Raw genomic sequence first — 21,897 nt, forward strand, 5'->3', positions numbered from 1 at the left:
AACATCTGCATAGGTTTGAATCATATTGGCCAGGTCATATTTGGGGCGATGTATGATCGACTGCAAAGCCTTCTTGCAATCGGTGTTTGCATTTTCAAAGGCCAATTTTTTCATCAATTCATTTTGAGCTGTAGGGTCATCAATCTGCCTGGTGATTGATTCTTTCAATCTATCTATAAATTGATGGTAAGGCTCCGAATGTTGTTGCTTAATATTAACGAAGGAACTCAGTGGTTGCCCTGAGACAGGGACTTTCCGAAAGGCGCATTGTACACAGGTCGCGGTGCGACTGAAATGTAAAGGTGTCAATTGCGCCTGGGCTGGTATATTATCATACAGACCAGCGCCAAAGAGTTGGGTGGCTGAATGCTGTGGATCAGCCAGGGCTGCTGCGCTATGCTTAAATTCACTTTCAAAAACCACATACTGAGCAGGAGATAAAAGCATGCGCATCAAATCCTTCCAATCTTGAGGAAGCATTGTGTAACCATTTGCGATCCCCTCCAGCATCCCTAGCACATAAGAAGATTTTAGGCCAGAATCAGTAATGGCTTTTCTTAATTCTCTCAGAACAGAATAAGGAAGCGCCTCATACATAACCTGCTGTTGTGCAGTGCCGGGGTTCACATAGGAGATAGGGAAAGCAGATGGCATTTCCCCAGCCCATCCAGCCTCTTCCTCTAAGGAGAGGAGCCCTTGCTGCCTAGCTTGAGAAAGCGCGGCGCGCACAGCTCCTGTGGGAGAGCACACAGGGGCTGAGGCAGGCGAAGGAGGGTTGGGGGTGGTGGATGTGGGCTGAGGCGTAGGGAAGGGTTGGCAAGGTTGCGATGGAGGCAGAAGCTTTGGGTAAGGTGGGGGATTGTCTGCTTCGGCTAAAAGAGCAGGGGCCGACGGAGATGCCTGTGGTCCTAATTTAGCAACGGCATCTGCACATTTCTGCCAAGTGAGCAGACAATGAATCGGTGCCCTCGGTTCTGTGAAGAGGGTTTTTCCGATCTTTTGCCAAGCTTCTGATCCCAGAGAGCCGGACTCTGGGTACCAGGGGCACTGGCAAGCAATCTCACATAACAATTGTTCAATTTCTTTCAAAGAAACATGAGCACCCACCACCCGCTGTCTAACGAGATGGAGCAGCTCTCTGGCATGCTCCTGTTGGAACTTTGTCAGTCCCCCCCCCCCATACTCACGAAATAGCGCGCTGAGACTTTTCCAGTCGAGTGAAGTACAGGAGTGGCTGCGTAAAGGGATCTGGCACGTCGTGGTCACCAGATGTTGGGTTGAAATAAACGACAGACGAATGGCAAGTGTCATATGGGAGGCATCTACCGAGCATGTCTCGGGGAGTCCCTTTTATTGAATATTACAGCATTGCCACATATGTGCTTGTTGCTGATTGGTTAACACAAATACAATGCAAGGGTTGCATATAGACATTAATCATCAATAGATTAAAAGTTGGGAAAGGGAACACAGAATTGGACAGGCATGAAAACCTCCTTATTAAACTATAACTAGTGATTGATATAGCAAAACTTAAAGGAGCATAACTATTGTATTCCGTAGATGTGGTCAACCATGCATTGGGAACAGGTCAGGATACGATGTTTCATGAACTCAATGTGAACTGAACATTCTAGCTTAGAACGGTTTGCCAGAGTCATGTGCAGAAGCAAAACTTCCCATCAGTAATAATTTTTGTTTTGGCTTCCCATGGTCTGAATTCCGAAGCGCTTTCAACATCATAGTCCTGCCTCTCATCATCATCAATGTTTTTCATAATTCCATATCGCGATTTTTTCCTCCACGTTTTGACTCTGGTTCTGCGATCCTCATTCATGTCAGAAAACAGATACTTTTTTTTCCTATGGAGTGCAGATTTGTCCGTATATTGTACTCTTTCAGCTGTTTTTGTTTTTCATCGCACCGCTTCATTTAATTGCATCCAATTCCAGAGATCTGTCCAGCTCTTTGAGAATTGTTATTTTGGCAGCTCCCAAATCGTTAATCTTTCCCGTCCAGGTGTTATCAAAGAAACAGAAAGAAACCTTCTAAAACTCCTTGTTGATTTATTCTTAAGCAGACTGTTTGCAATGTAGCCATATATCAGACAGTTAACAATCATTTGGCCTTTGGAATCCACCCAATCCCCCCTCCGGGCCCTAGAGGGGGGCTGCCAGACATCCATTTAGCCCTCTCTCTCACTCATAATAAAAAACTTCTTTTTGCAAACAGTTGTATATATAATATTGTTTCCAGTCTTTATGACCAACCATCAGTTAGCTCCTGTTTCTCTTAATCAGGGAAGTATTTCAGATATTCCATAAGTGCGTGGTGGGTAGACGCCATTTTTGTTCTTTGTTCTTTGTTTTCGTCTTTAACAGGCATTTCAAAACTTAGAAGAAAAGCGGCTGAGAATAGGTCCCAATTATATATGAAAGTCCATCTGTACTCACTTTTTGAAGAGCAATTTAGGTTCTTAATGAGGCTTGGCATGCAATACAGATTGTTAATGTTAGAGGAAGAAGAAAAAACATACCAAGCCCCTCCAGATTCCAAACATCATGATGAGGATCTCTTTGAAGTTCGATCCTTTGCACCAGAGGCTGTACATTCTGCAGGTTTTTCCCCAGCTTTGTCAGTTCAGAGCGTGTCTGTTTGTTTTTCAAATCTTTATATTTTCCCAAACAGATGCGTCCGGCTAGGGGGTGGCATCGCAGGAGTGTCAGTCCGTCCCTTGCTCCGTGACCCAGTGCCCCTGCTGTCTGCCACATCTGCAGTCTGGGGCAAAACGGGGGTCGTCGAGACAGTCCTCCCCTGCCCTGGGGAGGCTGCCAGGGCTAATTACCCCCATATCAGCCCTGAATTATTGGAACGGCTGAAGTCTGATCGTGTGGGATCCGCCATTTTCCACCGCCGGAAACAGGAAGGGCATTTCCCAATTTTTTTTAATTACCTTACAATCCCACCACATATGATAAAATGTCCCCTCCTTTTCCTTACACTTCCAACATATATTTGAACTAGTTTTGTACATTTTCCCTAACTGCACTGATGTTGTGTACCATCTGTACATCATCTTCATGTAATTCTCCTTCAATAGGGAACAATCTGTAAATTTTAAGTCAGTTTTCCATAATTTTCCCCAATCTTCCATCATAATGTTGTGACCTACATCTTGTGCCCATTTAATCATAACTGATTTTACCTCTTCATCTTTCATCTCCCATTCTAATAGTATGCTGTATGCGGCCTTCAGTAGTTTCACTTTCCCTTCAATCACTTCCGTTTGAAACCTAGATCTAGTATAACTAATTCCTTTCTTGCTGTCTTCTTTATGTGTTTCATATAGTTGCCGATAATGCAACCAACTCTGAAAGTGGTCTTTGATCTCATCATAATCTCTTAATTTCCATTTTCCATCATGTGAGCCATTTTCCTTTCTTTCCAAGTGGTTTGAGCAGTAACGCTTCATGTGGTGAAAGCCACCATGGGGTCTTTTGTTCCAATAACTCTTTGTATCTCTCCCATACTCTCATTAGTGATTTCCTGATTATATGGTTGTAAAAACTTCTATGAATCTTTCCTTTCCCGTACCATAAGTATGCGTGCCCTACTTACTACTAGAATTAAGACCATTACTGGAGTCAAACAGGGATGCATTTTGATGCCTTTCCTGTTTAATGTTTATATTAATGACATGGTTAAAGAACTGGAGGACCTACAGTTTGCCCCTGTCACAATTCTCAACCAAAAACTCTCAGTCTTAATGTATGCTGATGACCTAGTACTTGTATCTAGAACCCAGGTGGGCCTGAGACGGCTGCTTGTGAAATTAAGTTCATATTGCACGAGGAATGCTTTATCTATAAACTACAATAAGACGCAGGTCATTGTATTTGGGAAGTGCCCTAAAAAGCATGTTTGGCACCTGGATGAACACATCATAAACCAAGTAAATACGTTTAAATATTTGGGATTGGTTTATTCAGAAACGGCATCCTGGAATATACAGCTATCCGATTTTAAATTGCAAGCCTTTAAATCAGCAAAAGCTATTTTGAAATTCACTGCTTGTAAAGGTGGAAATCTGGTTAACCCAGCTCTGTCTGTGTATAAAGCAAAAACAATGGCCCAGATTTTATATGGTGCAGAGGTTTGGGGTACCTCAAAGGTCTCTGGTTTGGAACCCTCACAGAATTATTTTTTAAGAGTCCTTTTAGGTTTACCCAAAGACGTGCAATCTGCCATGCTCAGGTTGGAAACTCCCATGTTGAGCATTGTTGTTGTTGTTGTTTAGTCGTGTCCGACTCTTCATGACCCCATGGACCAGAGCACGCCAGGCACTCCTGTCTTCCACTGCCTCCCGCAGTTTGGTCAAACTCATGCTGGTAGCTTCGAGAACACTGTCCAACCATCTCGTCCACTGTCGCCCTCTTCACCTTGTGCCCTCAATCTTCCCCAACATCAGGGTCTTTCCCAGGGAGTCTTCTCTTCTCAAGAGGTGGCCAAAAGTATTAGCGCCTCAGCTTCAGGATCTGTCCTTCCAGTGAGCACTCAGGGCTGATTTCTTTAAGAATGGATAGGTTTGATCTTCTTGTAGTCCATGAGACTCTCAAGAGTCTCCTCCAGCACCATAATTCAAAAGCATCAATTCTTTGGTGATCAGCCTTCTTTATGGTCCAGCTGTCACTTCCATACATCACTACTGGAAAAACCATAGCTTTAACTATACTGACCTTTGTTGGCAAGTTGATGTCTATGTTGAGCATAGAGAGCCAAATAGATAAAAGAATTCTCTGCTACTGGTTTAGAATTCAACAGATGGACAACACTAGGCTACCAAAAAAAAATGCCTGATTGAGCTCTCGAATGGATTACTGCTTAAAAACTGGGTACATCACGCTGCCCAACTGATGGGCAAATATGACCTCTCAGTGACCGAGATCAAAGAACTTCCCTTATATTCCCAGAAAAATATTTTTAAACGAACCATAAGAGCAGTGGCAACTAAAAATGACCTAAACTCTATGTACACATCCACATGCACCCTATTATATTTTAAACTTAGAGAGGCCTATGAACATACACCTTATTTCAATGAATTGACTTTTGTACAACTTCGGAAAGCTTTTACAGAGTTATGATTAAATACAATAAACTCTGCTTATAGAGATGGGAGACACAGAGGCATACCAACAAATGAACATGTTTGAATTAGGGGATGTCCTGAAGCAGAGGACCTTATGCATTGCATCTTGCGCTGCCCCTTATATAATGAAGCAAGAGAATGATTTTTAGCACCTATAATGACAAGGTCCCCTGGCCAGAACCCCTCTGACATGATTTTATATCTCCTCGCAGACACAGATAAGTATGTGACCTGGTGTGTAGCACTCTTTGCAACTGCCGCTAGGAAAATTAGAACAAATTATATAGCCAAGGTAGCCTCCAACTGTAAAGAAGATGAATTTATTTGACCCTATCTACAACAAGCTATATTCTATCTTTATCATCAAACTCCGAATATAACTGCACATTGTGTTAACATTATTTTTTAATATATTAGTGGCCATGTGGTGATTTTAGCCTATAAATTTTATTGTTTAATGTCTTAACCTGTATATTAAGGTACTTTTATAGCTCTGTTTAGAGTAGGTAATGACTTGACAATATAAATGTTTTAAGTTTTTTGTATTAATCCAGCATATTTTCTTTTAATTGTTGAATGATTCTGTGTACATTGCGGCAGCCTTTGGCTATGTGCAATAAAACTGACTTGACACTCTTATTCTAAATATTTTTTCAATGTCCAGTATCAAGTCCTGTTCTCGTACTCCTAGCCAATCTGCTATGGCTTTTGTCAATTTCGTAGTTATTTCTTCATCTTGACTCTCTTTGATACAGCGCAGGCGGAGAATCATCTTTTTTTGTTTCATCTCCAAGACAGTCAAAGCATCCCAGGTGTCTTCTTGTGTTTTCCTCAATTCATCAATTTCCTCTTTGTTCTTTTCTTGATACCTTTCTTGATACCTTTTCATTTCTTTTTGATCTGATTGATTTTTTTTTCAGTTTCCTCTTGTTTCTGCACCTTTACTTTGACCTCCTGGACTGTTGTATCTAGATCTATATGTTTGGCTGTCAACTGCTTTACTTGGTTAGAGAAATCCATTATTAAACTAATTTTTTTTTTTCAATTTTGGATCCCATACTTTCCATCTTACCGTCTAGTATTATGTTCCCGTCTAGTATTGTTATCTTTTCACCTAATTTCCCCCCCATTCTTTCCATCGCCGCTAAGAGAATTTTCATGTCCATGTTGTTCTCACTTTGTACAACTGATACTCTCCGTGATTGTGAGATGAAGTAAGGCCACTCACTGCTGAGGCTTTCTTTGATCCCATCAGGCTATTACACCGTATGCTCTTCCTTTTATTTTTTGTATATAATTTTTATTAATTTTCCAATAAAAACAAATTTATAACACAATTAAACATTAGGAATTCGTCACACGTCTTTTTTCTTTTAGACTTCCATCAACATGTCTGATAATTTCCCGCAGTTATTACATATCTTCACATTTCTTCATTTATATTGCACTATGTATATCTTATCTTACCATGTTATTTAAACAATATTTCTACCAAACCTTCTTACAGAGCTTCTTGGAAACTTACAAACGTTATATCATTATCACAAATATTTTTAATATATTCTGTAAATTTATTCCAGTCCTCAGTGAATCTTTGGTCCCATCGGTTGCAAATCCTCCCTGTTAATCTGTCCAGTTCTGCATAATCCATTAATTTCGTTCTCCATTCTTCAATCGTGGGCATTTCTTCTTGTTTCCATTTCTGGGCCACAAGAGTTCTAGCTGCTGTTACTGCATACAAAAATATTTTCTGATCCTTCCTTTTTATCTCACCACCTAAAATTCCTAATAGGAATGCTTCTGGTTTTTTAACAAATGTATATTTCAATATTTTCTTTATCTCATTATATATCATTTCCCAGAAGCACTTCATTTTTTACATTCCCACCACATATGATAAAATGTCCCTTCTTTCTCCTTACATTTCCAACATTTATTACTCACCTTATACATCTTACTTAATTTGACTGGTGTTATATACCATCGATATATCATTTTCATAACATTTTCTTTAATTGTGGTGCATGCTGTAAATCTCATCCCTTCCTTCCATAATTTTATCCAATCATCAAATTGAATGTTATGTCCAAAATCTTTGGTCCATTGAATCATAACTGATTTAACCTCTTCATCCTTCAAATGCCATTCTAATAATAATTTATACATCATAGATAAATTTTTAACTTCATTATTCAATACTTCTCGTTGAAACCTAGATTCCTTTTCAAAATAGCCTCTTTCTGCAACCTCTTTTCTAAACATTTCATTAATCTGAAAGTAATGCAGCCAATCATTTACATGTTCCTTCACTTCTTCATATGGTTTCATTTTCCACTTACTTCCTTCTTTCTCGATTAAACTCCCATATGTTATCCACCTCCTAGTCATATTGATCTTTTTAACACTCATCACCTCTAATGGTGATAGCCAATGTGGGATTTTTGGTTCCAGTAGGTTTTTATACCTACCCCATACCTCAATCAGAGATCCTCTAATAATATGATTTTCAAAACCTTTATACACTCGTTTCTTTTCGTCCTTTAATTATTGGAATTGCTTGGAACAGAAACAACATTTTCGGTAACACACTCATCTTTATTGTTGCAATTCTTCCCCAAAATGAAAATTTCATTCTACCCCACACCTCTAAATCTCGTTTAACTTTATTCCATACTGGTACATAGTTATTTTGAAACAAATCAATATTCCTGGAAGTCAATACAATCCCTAAATATTTCACTTTCTTTACCACCTCAATCTCTGTCTGTTGCTGTATTATTTCACTAATTTCTTGGTCTATGTTTCTCACCATTATTTTGGTTTGGTTTTTTTCTTATTCAATTTAAACCCTGCCACCTGTCCAAATTCTTCCATTTCTTTTAGTACTTCTTTAGTACTCTTTATAGGATCTATAATATCATATCATAACAAGGGACGCAGGTGGCGCTGTGGGTAAAACCTCAGCGCCTAGGACTTGCCGATCGTATGGTCGGCGGTTCGAATCCCCGCGGCGGGGTGAGCTCCCGTCGTTCGGTCCCAGCTCCTGCCTACCTAGCAGTTCGAAAGCACCCTTAAGTGCAAGTAGATAAATAGGTACCGCTTTATAGCGGGAAGGTAAACGGCGTTTCCGTGTGCTGTTCTGGTGCAGGCTCGCCAGAGCAGCTTCGTCACGCTGGCCACGTGACCCGGAAGTGTCTCCGGACAGCGCTGGCCCCCGGCCTCTTAAGCGAGATGGGCGCGCAACCCCAGAGTTGGTCACGACTGGCCCGTATAGGCAGAGGTACCTTTACCTTTACCTATCATTATAACCAAGTCATCAGCATACGCCTTTACTTTATATTGATTACGGCCAACTGATACCCCTTTTATCTGTTCATTGTTTCTTATTGAACTTAATAAAACTTCCAGGACCGATATGAATAGCAATGGTGATAGAGGACACCCTTGTCTTGTACCCTTGGTTATTGCAATATTTTCCGTTATTATATTATTGACAATTAGTTTTGCTCTTTGTTCGGAGTATATTGCTTTTATACCATTTAGAAAAGATTGGCTCATATCCATCGCTTCTAAGTTTTTTAACATAAATTCCCAAGAAATATTATCAAAGGCTTTCTCTACATGCACAAAAATTAACATTGCTTGTTTATCCTTCCTGTTAGTCAGATATTCCATTATATCAATTATTTTTCTTATGTTGTCTTTCATCTGTCTACCAGGAAGGAAACCTGCTTGATCCTTCTGTATCATTTCCTTTAAAATTCTTTTCATCCTATTTGCCAAAATGTTTGCGAACATTTTGTAATCATTATTTAATAATGAGATCGGCCTGTAATTCTTCACTTGGGTCAGATCTGAGTCCTGTTTGGGAATAAAAGTTATATAGGCTTCTTTCCAAGTTTCTGGTATTTCCTCCTTTTTAAAAATGTTATTCATCACTTCTTTTAATGGTACAGACAGGGTGTGTTTCATTTCTTTATAGTATCTTGCACTAAATCCATCCGGTCCCGGTGTCTTCCCACTTTTCAGTTCTCTTATTGCATTTTTAATTTCATCCATTTCGATTGGCTCATTCAGTTTATTTTTATTGCAATTCGATATTTTCTGCACCTCTTTCTTCTTTAAATAGTCTTCTATTTCTTTTGTATTACCTCTCCCCTTTCTTTTATACAATTCTCTATAAAAATCTACAAATCCTTTCCTAATTCCTTTCGGATTTTCAATATCTTGATCTTCCACTTTTATTTTGTTTATTGTATTTTGCTCTTTCCTTTTTTTAATTTGCCAAGCCAGCCATTTTCCAGACTTATTTGCAAATTCAAAATTCCTCTGCTTCATTTTTTTAATATTCCATTCCACTTCCTTATTAATTATCATCACAAATTGAGTTTGAAGCACTTTTATATTTTGTTTCACTTTTTCATCCTTGGGCCTAGTAGTTAATTTTTTCTCATTTTCCATAATTTGTTTTAGGATTTCCTTTTTCCCTTTTTCTCTCATTTTGTTTTTAATTGCATTTTGCTGGATAAAAAAACCCCTCATCACCGCTTTACTAGTGTCCCACACCGTACACATTCTTGTGCCTTTATTCACATTATTTACAAAGTAGTCCGTTAGGCATTTCTGTGCCCTTTCTGATCGTCCAGCAGGTTTTCATTTATTCTCCATCTGAAAGATTTTTCTTCATATCCTTTTAGAATACATTTAATTGCATTATGATCTGAGAAGACTTTTGGTTGTATTTCAATCTTTAAGGTTCTCGATGTTAGTTCATTGGATATCCATATCTGATCAATTCTTGACATTGATTGATTTGCATCTAAAATAAATGTGAATTGTTTTTCTAATGGGTGTCTTAGTCTCCAAATGCCCGTCAAGTTACAGGTCTCTGCCATTTCAAAGAATGATTTTGGAAGTTTCCCTTCTTTTGTTTTCCCAGATGCCCGTAGTCTATCCATTTCCATCGAAACTACACCATTCATATCACCCATTATTATGATCTTTTGATCCAAATATTCAAATAATCTTTCCTCCAAATCCTTAAAGAATTCCATTTTATTTCCATTCGGTGCATAAACTCCAATGATTATCAGTTTTTCACCTTGCCAATTGACTTGGACTGCTATAATTCTCCCTTCTTCATCCTTAAATATTTGTTGCGCCTCCAGTTTATTTTTTATGTACAATACCACTCCTCTCTTTTTACTTTTATCAGATGAAACACTCATTTCCTAATTTTTTATTTATCAGAATTTTTCTGTGCGTCTTTTTAACATGCGTCTCTTGTAGGCATATAATATCCAAATTCTTTTGTTTTAAATATTGTTCAATTTTATTTCGTTTTTTTTATCGTTCATTCCATTAACATTCCATGTCCATAATTTTAATGCCATATTGTATTCCAATTAATATTTCAATATTACAAAAGTTTTTACTTTTATAATTTCTTTTCTTCTTCTTCCCCTTCTTCTTCTTCCTCCTGTTCATCTTCTCCTTTTCCTCTTTTATCCTTTTTGTCTCTCCCTTCTTCTTCCACTAATCCCAGAAATTCTGCTGCACTGGCACCTGCTCCCAGCCTTTCTTCTACTTCTTCTTCTGTCATCAGCTCCTTGTATCTTCTAAAAAAATTGTCTGCTTCATCTGGTCTTGTAAGTCTGTGCCTTTTCCCTTTGTATGTAAATGCCACTCCTTCTGGAAATTCCCATTTAAACTCAACTTGATTTTTCTTCAGAGACTGTACCAAATGTCTATAACGATCTCGTTTTTTCAAAAGACGAAGTGGTACGTCTTTAAAAATAATTATATAATTCCCATCAGTATTTAATCTTTTTTCTCTATTTTTTTGTAAAATTAAATTTCTCATCTCTGTATCTTTGAAAATAATCAAACAATCTCCTGGGAATTTCTTCGCTCTAGTTGTCCTTGTCCTTATTCGAAAGGCATTTTGTATTGTTTTAGCCACATCATCCACTTGCAGGTCTAACCATTGGGCAATCTCTGCCGTCAATTTTTCTTTAATCTGCTCTCCCTGCACTTCAGGCACAGATCTCAGTCTCAGATTTGTCTGTCTTTGTCTTAGTTCATGCATTGCAACTGCATCCCACAACTCTTCCTGCGTCTTGTTAACTTCAGATACTTCCGCTCTAGTTTTTTCCTCTTCTGTTTTCATGTCTTTCAATTCTAATTTAGTCCTTTTCAATCCTTCTTCTAGATTTTGTGTTCTCTTATAAATCTCCTTCATTTGTCCTTTTAGTTCATTGACAGTTACATCTATTTTTTTGTCCACTTTCTCTAATTTATTCTCCATCTGCCCTAATTTAGACTCTATGTTCTTCTCACTGTTTTTAATGTCCATCTTTAATTCTGCAAACATATTTACTATCTCTCCTTTCCATTCTGGTTCTTGCCTCAACGTCCTCCTCTCTCCCGGGGTTGCACCTTCACTCTTTTTTTGCGCATGCGTCATTCTCCAAAATTATTTCTTACCCCCTGTGCAGATTTCCAATTCAATTAGAGAGGAATTTATTTAATATAGTAGTCCACTGTTTCCCTTTCCCTTTATTTATTATTTCCAAATCCAATAGCAAATTTTAGAAGTTTTAAAATTTTAAAATTGAAACATATAATTCAAACACCCAAACTTCACCACTTCTTTGTATTTTAAATCCAAGGGGGGATAGAAAGATGCAGCGCCTCTAAATCAAAATCCAAATCAGGCAGAACACACTCTACAACTGATATAATCCATCAACCAAAGTATCCAAAGAGAAGAGAAATAAAAACAAAAAGTAGAACAAAATCAGGATCAATCTTCTTGCCACTGGTATGGCTAATTCCAATTAGCAGAATACAAAGTCAAAATCTTCTTGCCACATACCTGGCTATCTCCACTTTGCCGGTTGCAAATTCAAAAAAATAAATCCAACAGCCACGGAGCCTCCTAAAACATTACAGCGGTGGCAACGTTGAAAACAAGTCCAATCCGGAGCAGAAAACCTTGTTATTTTCTTGACGTTTTATATCTTTCAGGGAATTCCCTTAGTTAAAATATTTATATGTCCATTTCTTTCTAGGTTGTATGATATTTTCCTCCCAAATTACTGATTAAAAAGAAAAAGAAAACAGAATTTTTGACAAAAAGAGTAATAGAGTCCTTCTTTCAGAGTTACCTATTCTTCACTTAATCTTTTTAAAATTATTTTATTTATTTCTGTATTTTTATTTTTGTCCAGTAGGTGGTACTGTTACCTCAGCGTGTATTTTTTCGGGTCTGTGTCTATTCCTATATTGGCCACATGTGTCGCTGTTTTCCCCTTTGATTCTTTTCCCTCCTCTGCTCCTCTCTCTTGCTTTCAAAGTTTGCTTTTTGGCATCTTTTCCTGTTTGTGCTCTTTATGGCTTCCGTCAATGGTGGTGCCTCCACGCTGTCTCATCTGCTCCCCACTTGGACACAGGTATGCTAGTTTTATTCACAGTTGTGTATTAAATTAAGCAGTCTTATTTTAATCGTTTTTACTTTAAAGTGATTCCAGTCCTCCTTTAACTTTTGGGTTTGCCTTTACTTTTTCAACTGTAATGTCTTAATTTCTCAAGACTTTGGTGCGTTAAATCACACTCTTTTAAGACTCCTTGTGAAGTATTTTAACAGGGGTTGTCTGTACCGTGTTGCGGTCCCCTTCTCTGCTTCAAATCGAGCTCTGTGTTTGTTTTTTTTTAAACTGACCTCTCGTCTCTCCCTTTCCTCCCCACTTTCTCTTGCGAGGGTTATTGGTAAAATTAGTTTTACCCAATTTTTAGGGGAGAGACGTCTTGTTTTTAACAGTCTCCTCTTAAAGGAGAGTTCAGCGCTACCTTGTCGGGGTTTGGGGGCATTTGCGCCGGAGAGTGGATTGGCCCGTTTGCGCAGAGATCCTCCCTGCGTCCTTTTTATACACTTTTGTCTTTAGTTTTGGGAGACCCCTTTTTGCGCTGCCTTAGGTTCAACCCTCAGGATCCCCCCCCCCCGAGGTCGGGGTGACTTACACCTCATCCCTGTTTCTCTCTCCGTCGGGTCTGCCTCGAGATGGCAGGAGCGCAGATCCCCACCCGTTCCGTCGGTGCGCTGTTCCGCAAGTCAACGAAAGCACTTGTCATTTACCAATAGGCTCATCAGAAAACTGAGATTGGCTACAGCTCCCTGCAGATTGTCTGCACAATAGTAACTTGGGTTTCTTGTTGTGTAATGTGTGAAAATGACCAGAGAATTTTAAGTTGTGTCTGCATTGTGTAGCTGTGCAGCCTTTTATATCTGTGCAACAGACATGGACCTTCAGCAACTGTCTCTGTTCCTGTTTAAGGCTAATTGTGTACTATACTTTTTGGTTAATAGCTCCTGTTATTCCTATGTCTCAGTTCAGGGGCAGGAAAGCTATCCTGTAGAGGAAAGCATGCATTTGATTTGAGGGTTGCTCTTGATATGATGTTAGAAGGGGAGAATGTTTCCTTCACATTCCTGAAGCACCTGTAGCATTCTAATCTTGCTGGCATGTGGTGCTAAATTTCAGTCACACCAGTTGGGCATGGTGCGGCACAATAAAAAATGTCATTGGACAACATCACTTCTCTCCCCCCTTTCTGTGCATGCATGCTTCTATTCCCACATGAAAACGACAGGGAAGAGCTATATTCCAGTGTATCTCCCTGAGTCTTGTCACTTTTCTCCCACATTTTTTCCTGAAAGCAATTAACACAGAACTAGTTGCTGCACTTCCATTGTATTCCACTAGATATACTGCCCCAAATCTTGTCACTTTTCTCCCACAATTTTCTGAGTCAGTGGAGTACCAAATGGATTTTTCTTGGAAGCAATTAATACAAAAATGAGTGCTGAACTGCCACCATATTTCACTAGATTTCTGGAAGTGGTTTGAAAGCTCAAGCATAATGGAGATATTAACAGCTAGGGAAATAGTGAGGAAATGGAATGAACTGCCGTGTTAATGCACTCAGATGGCTTATCCACACCTACCTTTCCTCTGCTCTTTCCAAGCAAGGTCTGCGCTTTAAAGTTCTGAACTGCTAAGCTGGGGGGGAGCCTCCCGCCCTCTCCCCTAGCTGAGTGAACCCCACTGCTTCCACTGAGCAGTGTAAAGAAGCTGCCCCCAGCTTTGGGTCATGCGAACTAAAGGTGGGGTGGGGGCTTTGTTAAACTGCTCCTGAGGGAAGAATAAGCTGCATTGGCCCCAGGCCTCGCCAATGCAGCTTGTTCCTTCCACTGCAGTTTGAGGGCCAGAGTGCGATGGCACCTTCACCCAGTGGTATATCGTGTGTTTGTAACCCAGTCCAATCCCACACCTTAAACTACACACCAGCTTTGCTCACAACAGCCAAATGTGGACACAATAAATGAATGTACAGGAAAATGGTATCAGAAGGATAATGACAAGCTGGAAGGTGGCCAAGATTATGAAGGGTCTGGAAGCCAAGCCTTATGAGGAATGGTTGAGGGAGTTGGGCCTGTTTAGCCTGGAAAAGAGGAGACTGAGAGGAGATATGACAGTCATCTTCAAATATCTCAAGGGCTATCACATGGAAGAGGAAGCAAGCTTATTTTCTCCTGCTCTGGAGGGTAGGACCTGAAGCAATGAATTCAAATGACAAGAAGGGAGATTCCGACTCAATATCAGGAAGAGCTGTTTGACGGTAAGAGCTGTTTGATAGTGGAATGGAATCCCTGGGAAGGTGGTGGACTGTCCTTTATTGGAGGCTTTTAAGCAGAGGTTGGAGGGCCATATGTCAGGGATTCTTTAGCTGCAATTCCTTCAATGCAGGGGGTTAGACAAGATGACTCATGGTTCCCTTCCAACTCTATAATTCTGTGGTACGAAGAAGAAGGGGAAGGAGAATATATTTTTTGCTTTATGTTCTCAAGAGTGAGAGAATTAAAAAGTGATAGTGGAACAACGTTGCCTCCCAGCCAAACTCCTGTCAGCATTCTAAAGAGCAGCTCTTGATTTATTATAACGTAACAAGCTAAACCATTAATTGCTTTTAAAAGCAGCCTTTGGGATTTCTTTCTGGATGAGGAAGGAGTTGGAGGGGCCCTTAGGCTGGCTTAGTCAAGAAGGCACAGTTCAAAGGATGCCTAACATCTGCTTGGCTTCCGGGCTGGGAAAACTACAACCTCTGTAGGAATGGGGAGGTTTTTGAGAGAAAGAGTTCAGATCCCCACCATTCACTTAAAACACCCTTAAACCACTTTTAACAGCCGTGGAGAATCATAGGAACTGTAGGCCTGCGAGGATGGCACCCATAGCAAACTGTAGTTCCAGGATTCTTTGGGGAAAGCCATGTGACTGCTAAAGTGGCACCACAGTGCTTTAAATGCCTGGTGTGGTTGTGACCAGAGGGGGTGTGTGTCTGGTTTGCTAACGATGGGAAGAAGAAAGGGGCTGAACCCCAAGTTTTGGGCTCTGTCTTTAGGGGCAAACGAAGACCCATGAAAAGGGTCAGCCTGCAGGGCAAGCAAATGAGTTGCATGACTTCCATATCAGTCCCCAACATCACTCTCCCACCAGGGTCGCTCCGATGGCATAGGCAGCTTCCCTACTCGGTGCCAGCAACTCACGCTACACCACTGGAGCTATCAGCGGTTACTAACCACAATGGCTATGCTCTGCCTCCACATTTGGAGACAGTAATGCTTCTGAATATCAGTTGCTGGAAACTATAAGAGAGAAGAGGTCTTTTGTGCTTTTATCCTGCTTGCTGATTTCCCACAGGCAACTGTTAGGCAGCTGTGAGAAGAGGATACTGGACTAAATGTGCCATTGGCCTCATCCAGCAGGTTCATCTTATGTTCTTCTGTGCTGGGCACCAGACAGGACAGATTGTGAGCCCCTGCTCTGAGAACTCTTTTAAGGTGGTCATGAAAATGCCAGCAACAACAACTTTCATACCACAAATCTGCTGCCCAGGGCACTGCCTAGGACCGTCTTTCCCTCTGATGTCTCACAGACAGCACCTTCTGCTAATAACCTTCATTGCCTCTTCTGCTCTCAGCTTGTAAGAAGTAGATGCCTGCCATATTGTTCCAACCTCCTAATTGACACTTTTTATTTTTGATTAGGGGTAACCTAATTTTAGGTAATAAATAAATGATTATGCATTTATTGGTGGTAGCCAGAATGACTCTTGTGGATTTCTGGAAAGATTTATATTATAGATTTGGGATGGTGTCCTCCTAGAAAAAAATAACATACAAATTGAGAATCGCCAGGGGCCTAAGTAAATAGAAGAACTTTGTACCACATTTAGTCTGACTTTATCTCCTTTGTAGGTAAAGAGGAACATGGCCAAGAACCTCCTCCAGGTTATGAACAAATTTGCTTAATACATTAAGTTAGAATGTAAGATGAATGTTGTGATTTTTTTTTATTGACATGGTAGAGTATCTGATTTGATTACAGTGGTACCTCGGGTAAAGAACTTAATTTGTTCTGGAGGTCTGTTCTTAACCTGAAACTGTTCTTAACCTGAAGCACCACTTTAGCTAATGGGGCCTCCTGCTGCTGCCGCGCCGCCGGAGCACGATTTCTGTTCTCATCCCGAAGCAAAGTTCTTAACCTGAGGTAATATTTCTGGGTTAGCAGAGTCTGTAACCTGAAACGTATGTAACCCGAGGTACCACTGTATTATTTATGATTATTGAATTCAGAGTACGTGCCCATTTTAGAGCTCTAAGCACAATTTCTCAATATATCCTACTGCTCTGGTTTGTTTAACATGTGGTATTTGAAGATTTCATTATTATATGTGTTGCAGTTTGGTTTGTTAATGCAATGACTCCTTGCTTGCTTGTAACTAAACTTTTTGTAGATTTGAAAACTAATAAACATTTAATTAAAAAAGAAAATAAATGCCTGCCTTGATTGTGGGAATCACAGAGGTTAATCTCTTGAGGGTCTGACCTCAGAGCACAGGTTGGGGTTTTGTTTTGGCTGGAGGCCCCTGCCTGACTCAGCAAAGAATGGGGTGCTTGCCAAAACCTCAGTGAAGAAGGGCACTAATCTAATCTATCAGTGCCAGGCTGCGCATCTCCCTCCAGCCTCATTTAGATACATGACACAAAGCAAGCAAATCAGGTATGCTAAAATTAATGATGATGATGATGATGATGATTATAATAATAATTTATACCCCCCCGCCACTCTGGGTGGCTATTATACTACTCCACCCATCTGGGCGCCTTACAGCATATATAAAACATAGTAAAATGCAAAGAATCAAAGGTTCATAAACAGAAGTTGGATTACCTCCAAGAGTCATCCCAGCCTCATAACATTTCCGAAGGCGGCAGGAAGGGCAGTTTTTTCTCCGGAACCTGTCGATGGTGCAGTAATTTCGGCTGGCACAGAGGTACTTCTGTTTACCTAAAAGCAGCAAGAGGGCATATCTTGAATACAAAATGGCAATTCTCCCCTTGGTAGAGAGAAGGAGCATCAAATGCTCAAAGTGACAAGCTGGAATCATAGTATTGCAGGGTTTCAGAGGTCCCCCAAGGTCCATCTAGTCCAACCACCTGCAATGCAGGAATCACAGCTAAAGAATCCCTGAGTGGTGGCCACCCAAGCTTTGGCGAAATGTTCTTTTGCCAGGGCAAAATATTAACTATTATTTATGCAAGGCCAGCTCAAAAGCTTAGAATGCTGAAGCAAAACTATAAATGTAGTGTAATAAAATAACAACACAAACCAATGTTCACTCTACACATTTCCAGCTGATGACTAAAATAAATACATTTTTAAAAACTTAACACACAAAAACCAGCAGTGGTTTAGGTTTAAAACAATAAAATCACGTTATTAATTTGTAAAGGCCTGCGGGTATTTAATAAAGTCTTCAGCCTGTGCCAGATATGACTATAAAGGAAAAAGGGATAGGGAGGGTGAAGGAGAAAAGCAAGCTCAGACATGAGTTCTTGCAAGTTAACTGTTCCTATTAGCACCAGCTGGGATAGAAATGGTTCATGTAGCAACCAGGCCAAGTTCAAGGTGTTACTTTTAGTATATAAAGACCTAAACGATTTGGGACCAGTTTGCTGCTTAGTTTCTTACTCCATATGCACCCACTTCCATCTGCAGAACTGCCACTGTTACAGGTGCCACATAAAACCTTTTCCACATTTGCAAGAACTCAGTCGTTTGATGTGGCAGCACCTACACTTTGGAACTCCTTGCCTCTTGACTGATATAAAGCATGCACCTTTGCTGTACTCTTTTTGGTTATGTGCTAAAAACATTCTTGTTTGGACAAGGCTGTCCAGACATAGAAAGTTGGTGTGTGTGTGTGTGTGTATTTTTTATTAAATTTTCTGTTTAACACTTTAAACTACTCTGTTATTACGGTGGAAAATCTAATAAAAATTTATTTAAAAAAAACAACACTTTAAACTACTCATTTTACATCCTTAAGATATCAATGACTTCCCTTCTTCTCTTTCCATGGTTCATTTTACATATCATAAATCCCTGCATATTTTACAAAAACTATACCATTCAGTATTCCATTATTGTCGGGAGTCCAGTCCCCGGCTTGATAACACAGTGAGCGTAGTTAATTAAAAAGGATAATTTATTGTAAAAACAAACCAATACCTCCAGACGGCATTAACACAGCCTCCACCATCATGAATTAAGATGGCCCTTCTAAGGATCCCTCCCGTTTACTAAAACAGAAAGTGAACTTATGAAGCTTATGTCTTTTTTGCTTCCTGTCTAGCAAGCCCCCCATACGCCGGCTCTGGGGAGAGATTGGATCAGCTCCAACATCTTCCGAGTCACTACCTCTGTCTCTGTTCCCACCTCATGAACTGCTTCCTTCTCTATTTGTGGTATTTTGCACTTCTGGAGAGCGTTGGCAGGGCTCCAGCTCACCCTCGTCATTCTCTTATCAACTGGCATTCCTAAGGGCGGGGGAGTTGGCACTAGGCTATGCTCATCTTGGCTGGCAGTTAACCCTCTCTCTTCCTGGTTACTTCCTTCACTGGGAGCTGGCTGGGCTGGCTCATTCGTGACACCACACACCCCTAAGGTCCTCCTCCACCTCTCCCAGCTCCCCCTCCTCACGAGGGGCACTGCTGAAACCTCCCCACCATTCATACTCACTCTCTTCCCAGTAACCTCCCCCTTGCGGGTTTTCCTCTACTTCCAATCCCCAATCTGCCTCACTCTCTTCATCTTCTTCCCATATCTCACATTCCTCCTGCCACCCTCTTAGTTTGGGTTTGTTGGGGTACCTACGGTGAAACTCCACCTGCAACCTAGGGGAGTGTACATTCCCAGAGTCCTCCCATGAATTTTCCTCATGCCCGTACCCCTTCCAAGACACTAGATACGGTAATCTCCTACCCCTCCAGGGAGAGTCCCGCAGTTGCGACACCTCATATTCAGGTTCCCCCTCTACCATTATAGAAGGGGGTGGCGACTCTTTTGGCGGTTGATACTGGTGCGCAGGCATCACGGGAGACAACAAGGAACTATGAAAGACAGAGTGTATCTTCATGGCCGCAGGTAGTCGAAGCTTGAACAACACAGGGTTAATTGGCTCTACCACTTCAAACGGCCCCACACTCTGAGGGTCCAGCTTACAACACCGCCCCTTACTCGGCAAGTCTTTGGTAGACAACCACACCTGGTCTCCCACCCTTAACTCCCTGCCTAACTGTCTGTGCTTATCCACCTCCCTCTTGTATTGCTCCTTCACTCTCTCTAGGTGATTCTGAACTTAGCTATGCATAGTTGCCAGTTCCTCTGCAAACTGTACCACGGCTGGCACCGCCAGGTTGTCTTCCTCCCCTGGAAAGATACATGGGTGTTGTCCCAGGCAGGCAAAGAAGGGAGGCTGTTGCATAGACGAATACGCCGTGTTGTATGCAAACTCAGCAAGGGCCAACTTATTGATCCAATCATCTTGTTGGTAACTCACGTAGCAACGCAGGTACTGTTGCAAAGTGGCATTCATCCTCTCCGTCTCTCCATTTGTCTAGCTGATGAGAAGCAGACTTCTACCTTCAGCAGTTGCATCAGTTTCCTCCAAAACTGGGAGGTAAATTGCATCCCTCTGTTCGATATGATCCTCTGAGGCAATCCATGCAGTTTAAACACATGTTCCACAAATAGTTATGCTGTCTCCTGCACCAATGGCAACTTTCTACAGGGTATAAAATGTGCCATCTTGGATAACAGATCCACCCCACCCTCTATATAACCAACTGTTTCTGCGACTCCGGTAGGTCAGTGATAAAGTCCATTGCTATCGCCTCCCATGGCCCTTGGGGGGTAGGGAACGGTTGGAGCAGTGTGGTGTACTGGTTAAGAGCGGTGGACTCGTAATCTGGTGAACCGGGTTCACGTCCCCGCACCTCCACATGCAGCTGCTGGGTGACCTTGGGCTAATCACACTTCTCTGAAGTCTCTCAGCCTCACTCACCTCACACAGTGTTTGTTGTGGGGGAGGAAGGGAAAGGAGAATGTTAGCCGCTTTGAGACTGTTAGGATATTTCCATTCCACCTTAAGAAGGGAGCAGGTTGTTGTGTCACAGCCTGCGTATTTCCTGTTCACAGGAAGTTTATGTTTTGTACATTGCTTTCGTTTTCTCTCTGTGCCTGGACACTTGAAGCAGGCAGTCATGTTTTTTCTTTGTTCTGATCAACGCTGAATAAAGCTGTAAATAATGCTCTCCTGAGTGCATCTTTCGCTGTACGAACTCTGCTGATAGAGCGTGCACCAAGGCTTGGAATGTGGAAAGCTATTTCCGAGGCTTTGTGTCGCTAATTGACTGATACTGCATTTCTACCAGAGATCGATGGATCGCACCGGAAGCGACGTGGGGGCATGATGGCTTTTGTCTCCCTGGCAGTATCCCAACAGAGACGCCTTCGGGTAGTGATAAAGCAGGATATCAAATCCAAACTCTTCTCATCTTCTGCTGGCACTTCACGGGGCCTCTTGGCCTGCTGACAAATCTCACACACCTTTACATACTCCTTGGTTTCCTCCTTCACCTTCAGCAACCAAAACTGTCGTGTCACTTGGCATAAAGTTTTGTATTGTCCAAAATGTCCCACCGTGGAGCTGTCATGGCACTGCCTCAGAGCCTTGGCATGGAGCTTGCCCTCTGGGACATACATACATACATACCTACATACATCCATACAGTGTACAATGTACACAAGTTGTACATTGACTATAAAGGTATTATTATTATTATTCTACAGCAATCCTCCTCGCTCCACAAAACCTTTAGCATTGCTAGCCCCTTGCTGTATCGCCTCTTTCTTCTTCTTGGCAAAGTCATCCTCTGCAGTTTGCTTCAGGAATTCAGGCATCTCAGCTACGGAAACCGCTGCTAGTTGTATCTATTCCGGCCTGAGGATGTGCCTCTGTACCAGGACAGCTTCCTCTCCTTGATACTCCTGCTTCTGCTCTTTGGTTCTGTGAGCCTGACACATACTGAACTCTAAAGTTAAATCTGGTGAAGAATTGCACCCACCTTATCTGCCTCTGGTTAAGGTGTCTAGCCATCTGCCAGTATTCAAGGTTCTTGTGGTCAGTTCACACTTCCACCTGGTGCTGTGCCCCCTCTAGGAAGTGTCACCACATCTGCAGAGCATCCTGAATAGCAAGCAATTCTCGTTCCCAAATAGTGTAGTTCTGCTCCGACGGGTTTACCTTGTGCGAATGGAATGCACACGGTCTCAGTTCCCCAT

The 21,897-nt window shown here is 41.2% G+C and overlaps 1 protein-coding gene across 1 annotated transcript in view; it reads right to left on the minus strand.

Moving 5' to 3' along the window:
• LOC128406030 (androgen receptor-like) overlaps positions 1-21,897 on the minus strand; it is a 434,506-nt gene that overhangs the window by 210,016 nt on the left and 202,593 nt on the right. Inside the window, exon 3 of the mRNA XM_053373087.1 lies at positions 17,443-17,559. Coding sequence (XP_053229062.1) covers positions 17,443-17,559 — 117 coding nt within the window. The remainder of the gene's footprint in view (positions 1-17,442; positions 17,560-21,897) is intronic.

Source organism: Podarcis raffonei, chromosome W (assembly GCF_027172205.1).
Source record: "Podarcis raffonei isolate rPodRaf1 chromosome W, rPodRaf1.pri, whole genome shotgun sequence".
NCBI lineage: Eukaryota > Metazoa > Chordata > Lepidosauria > Squamata > Lacertidae > Podarcis > Podarcis raffonei.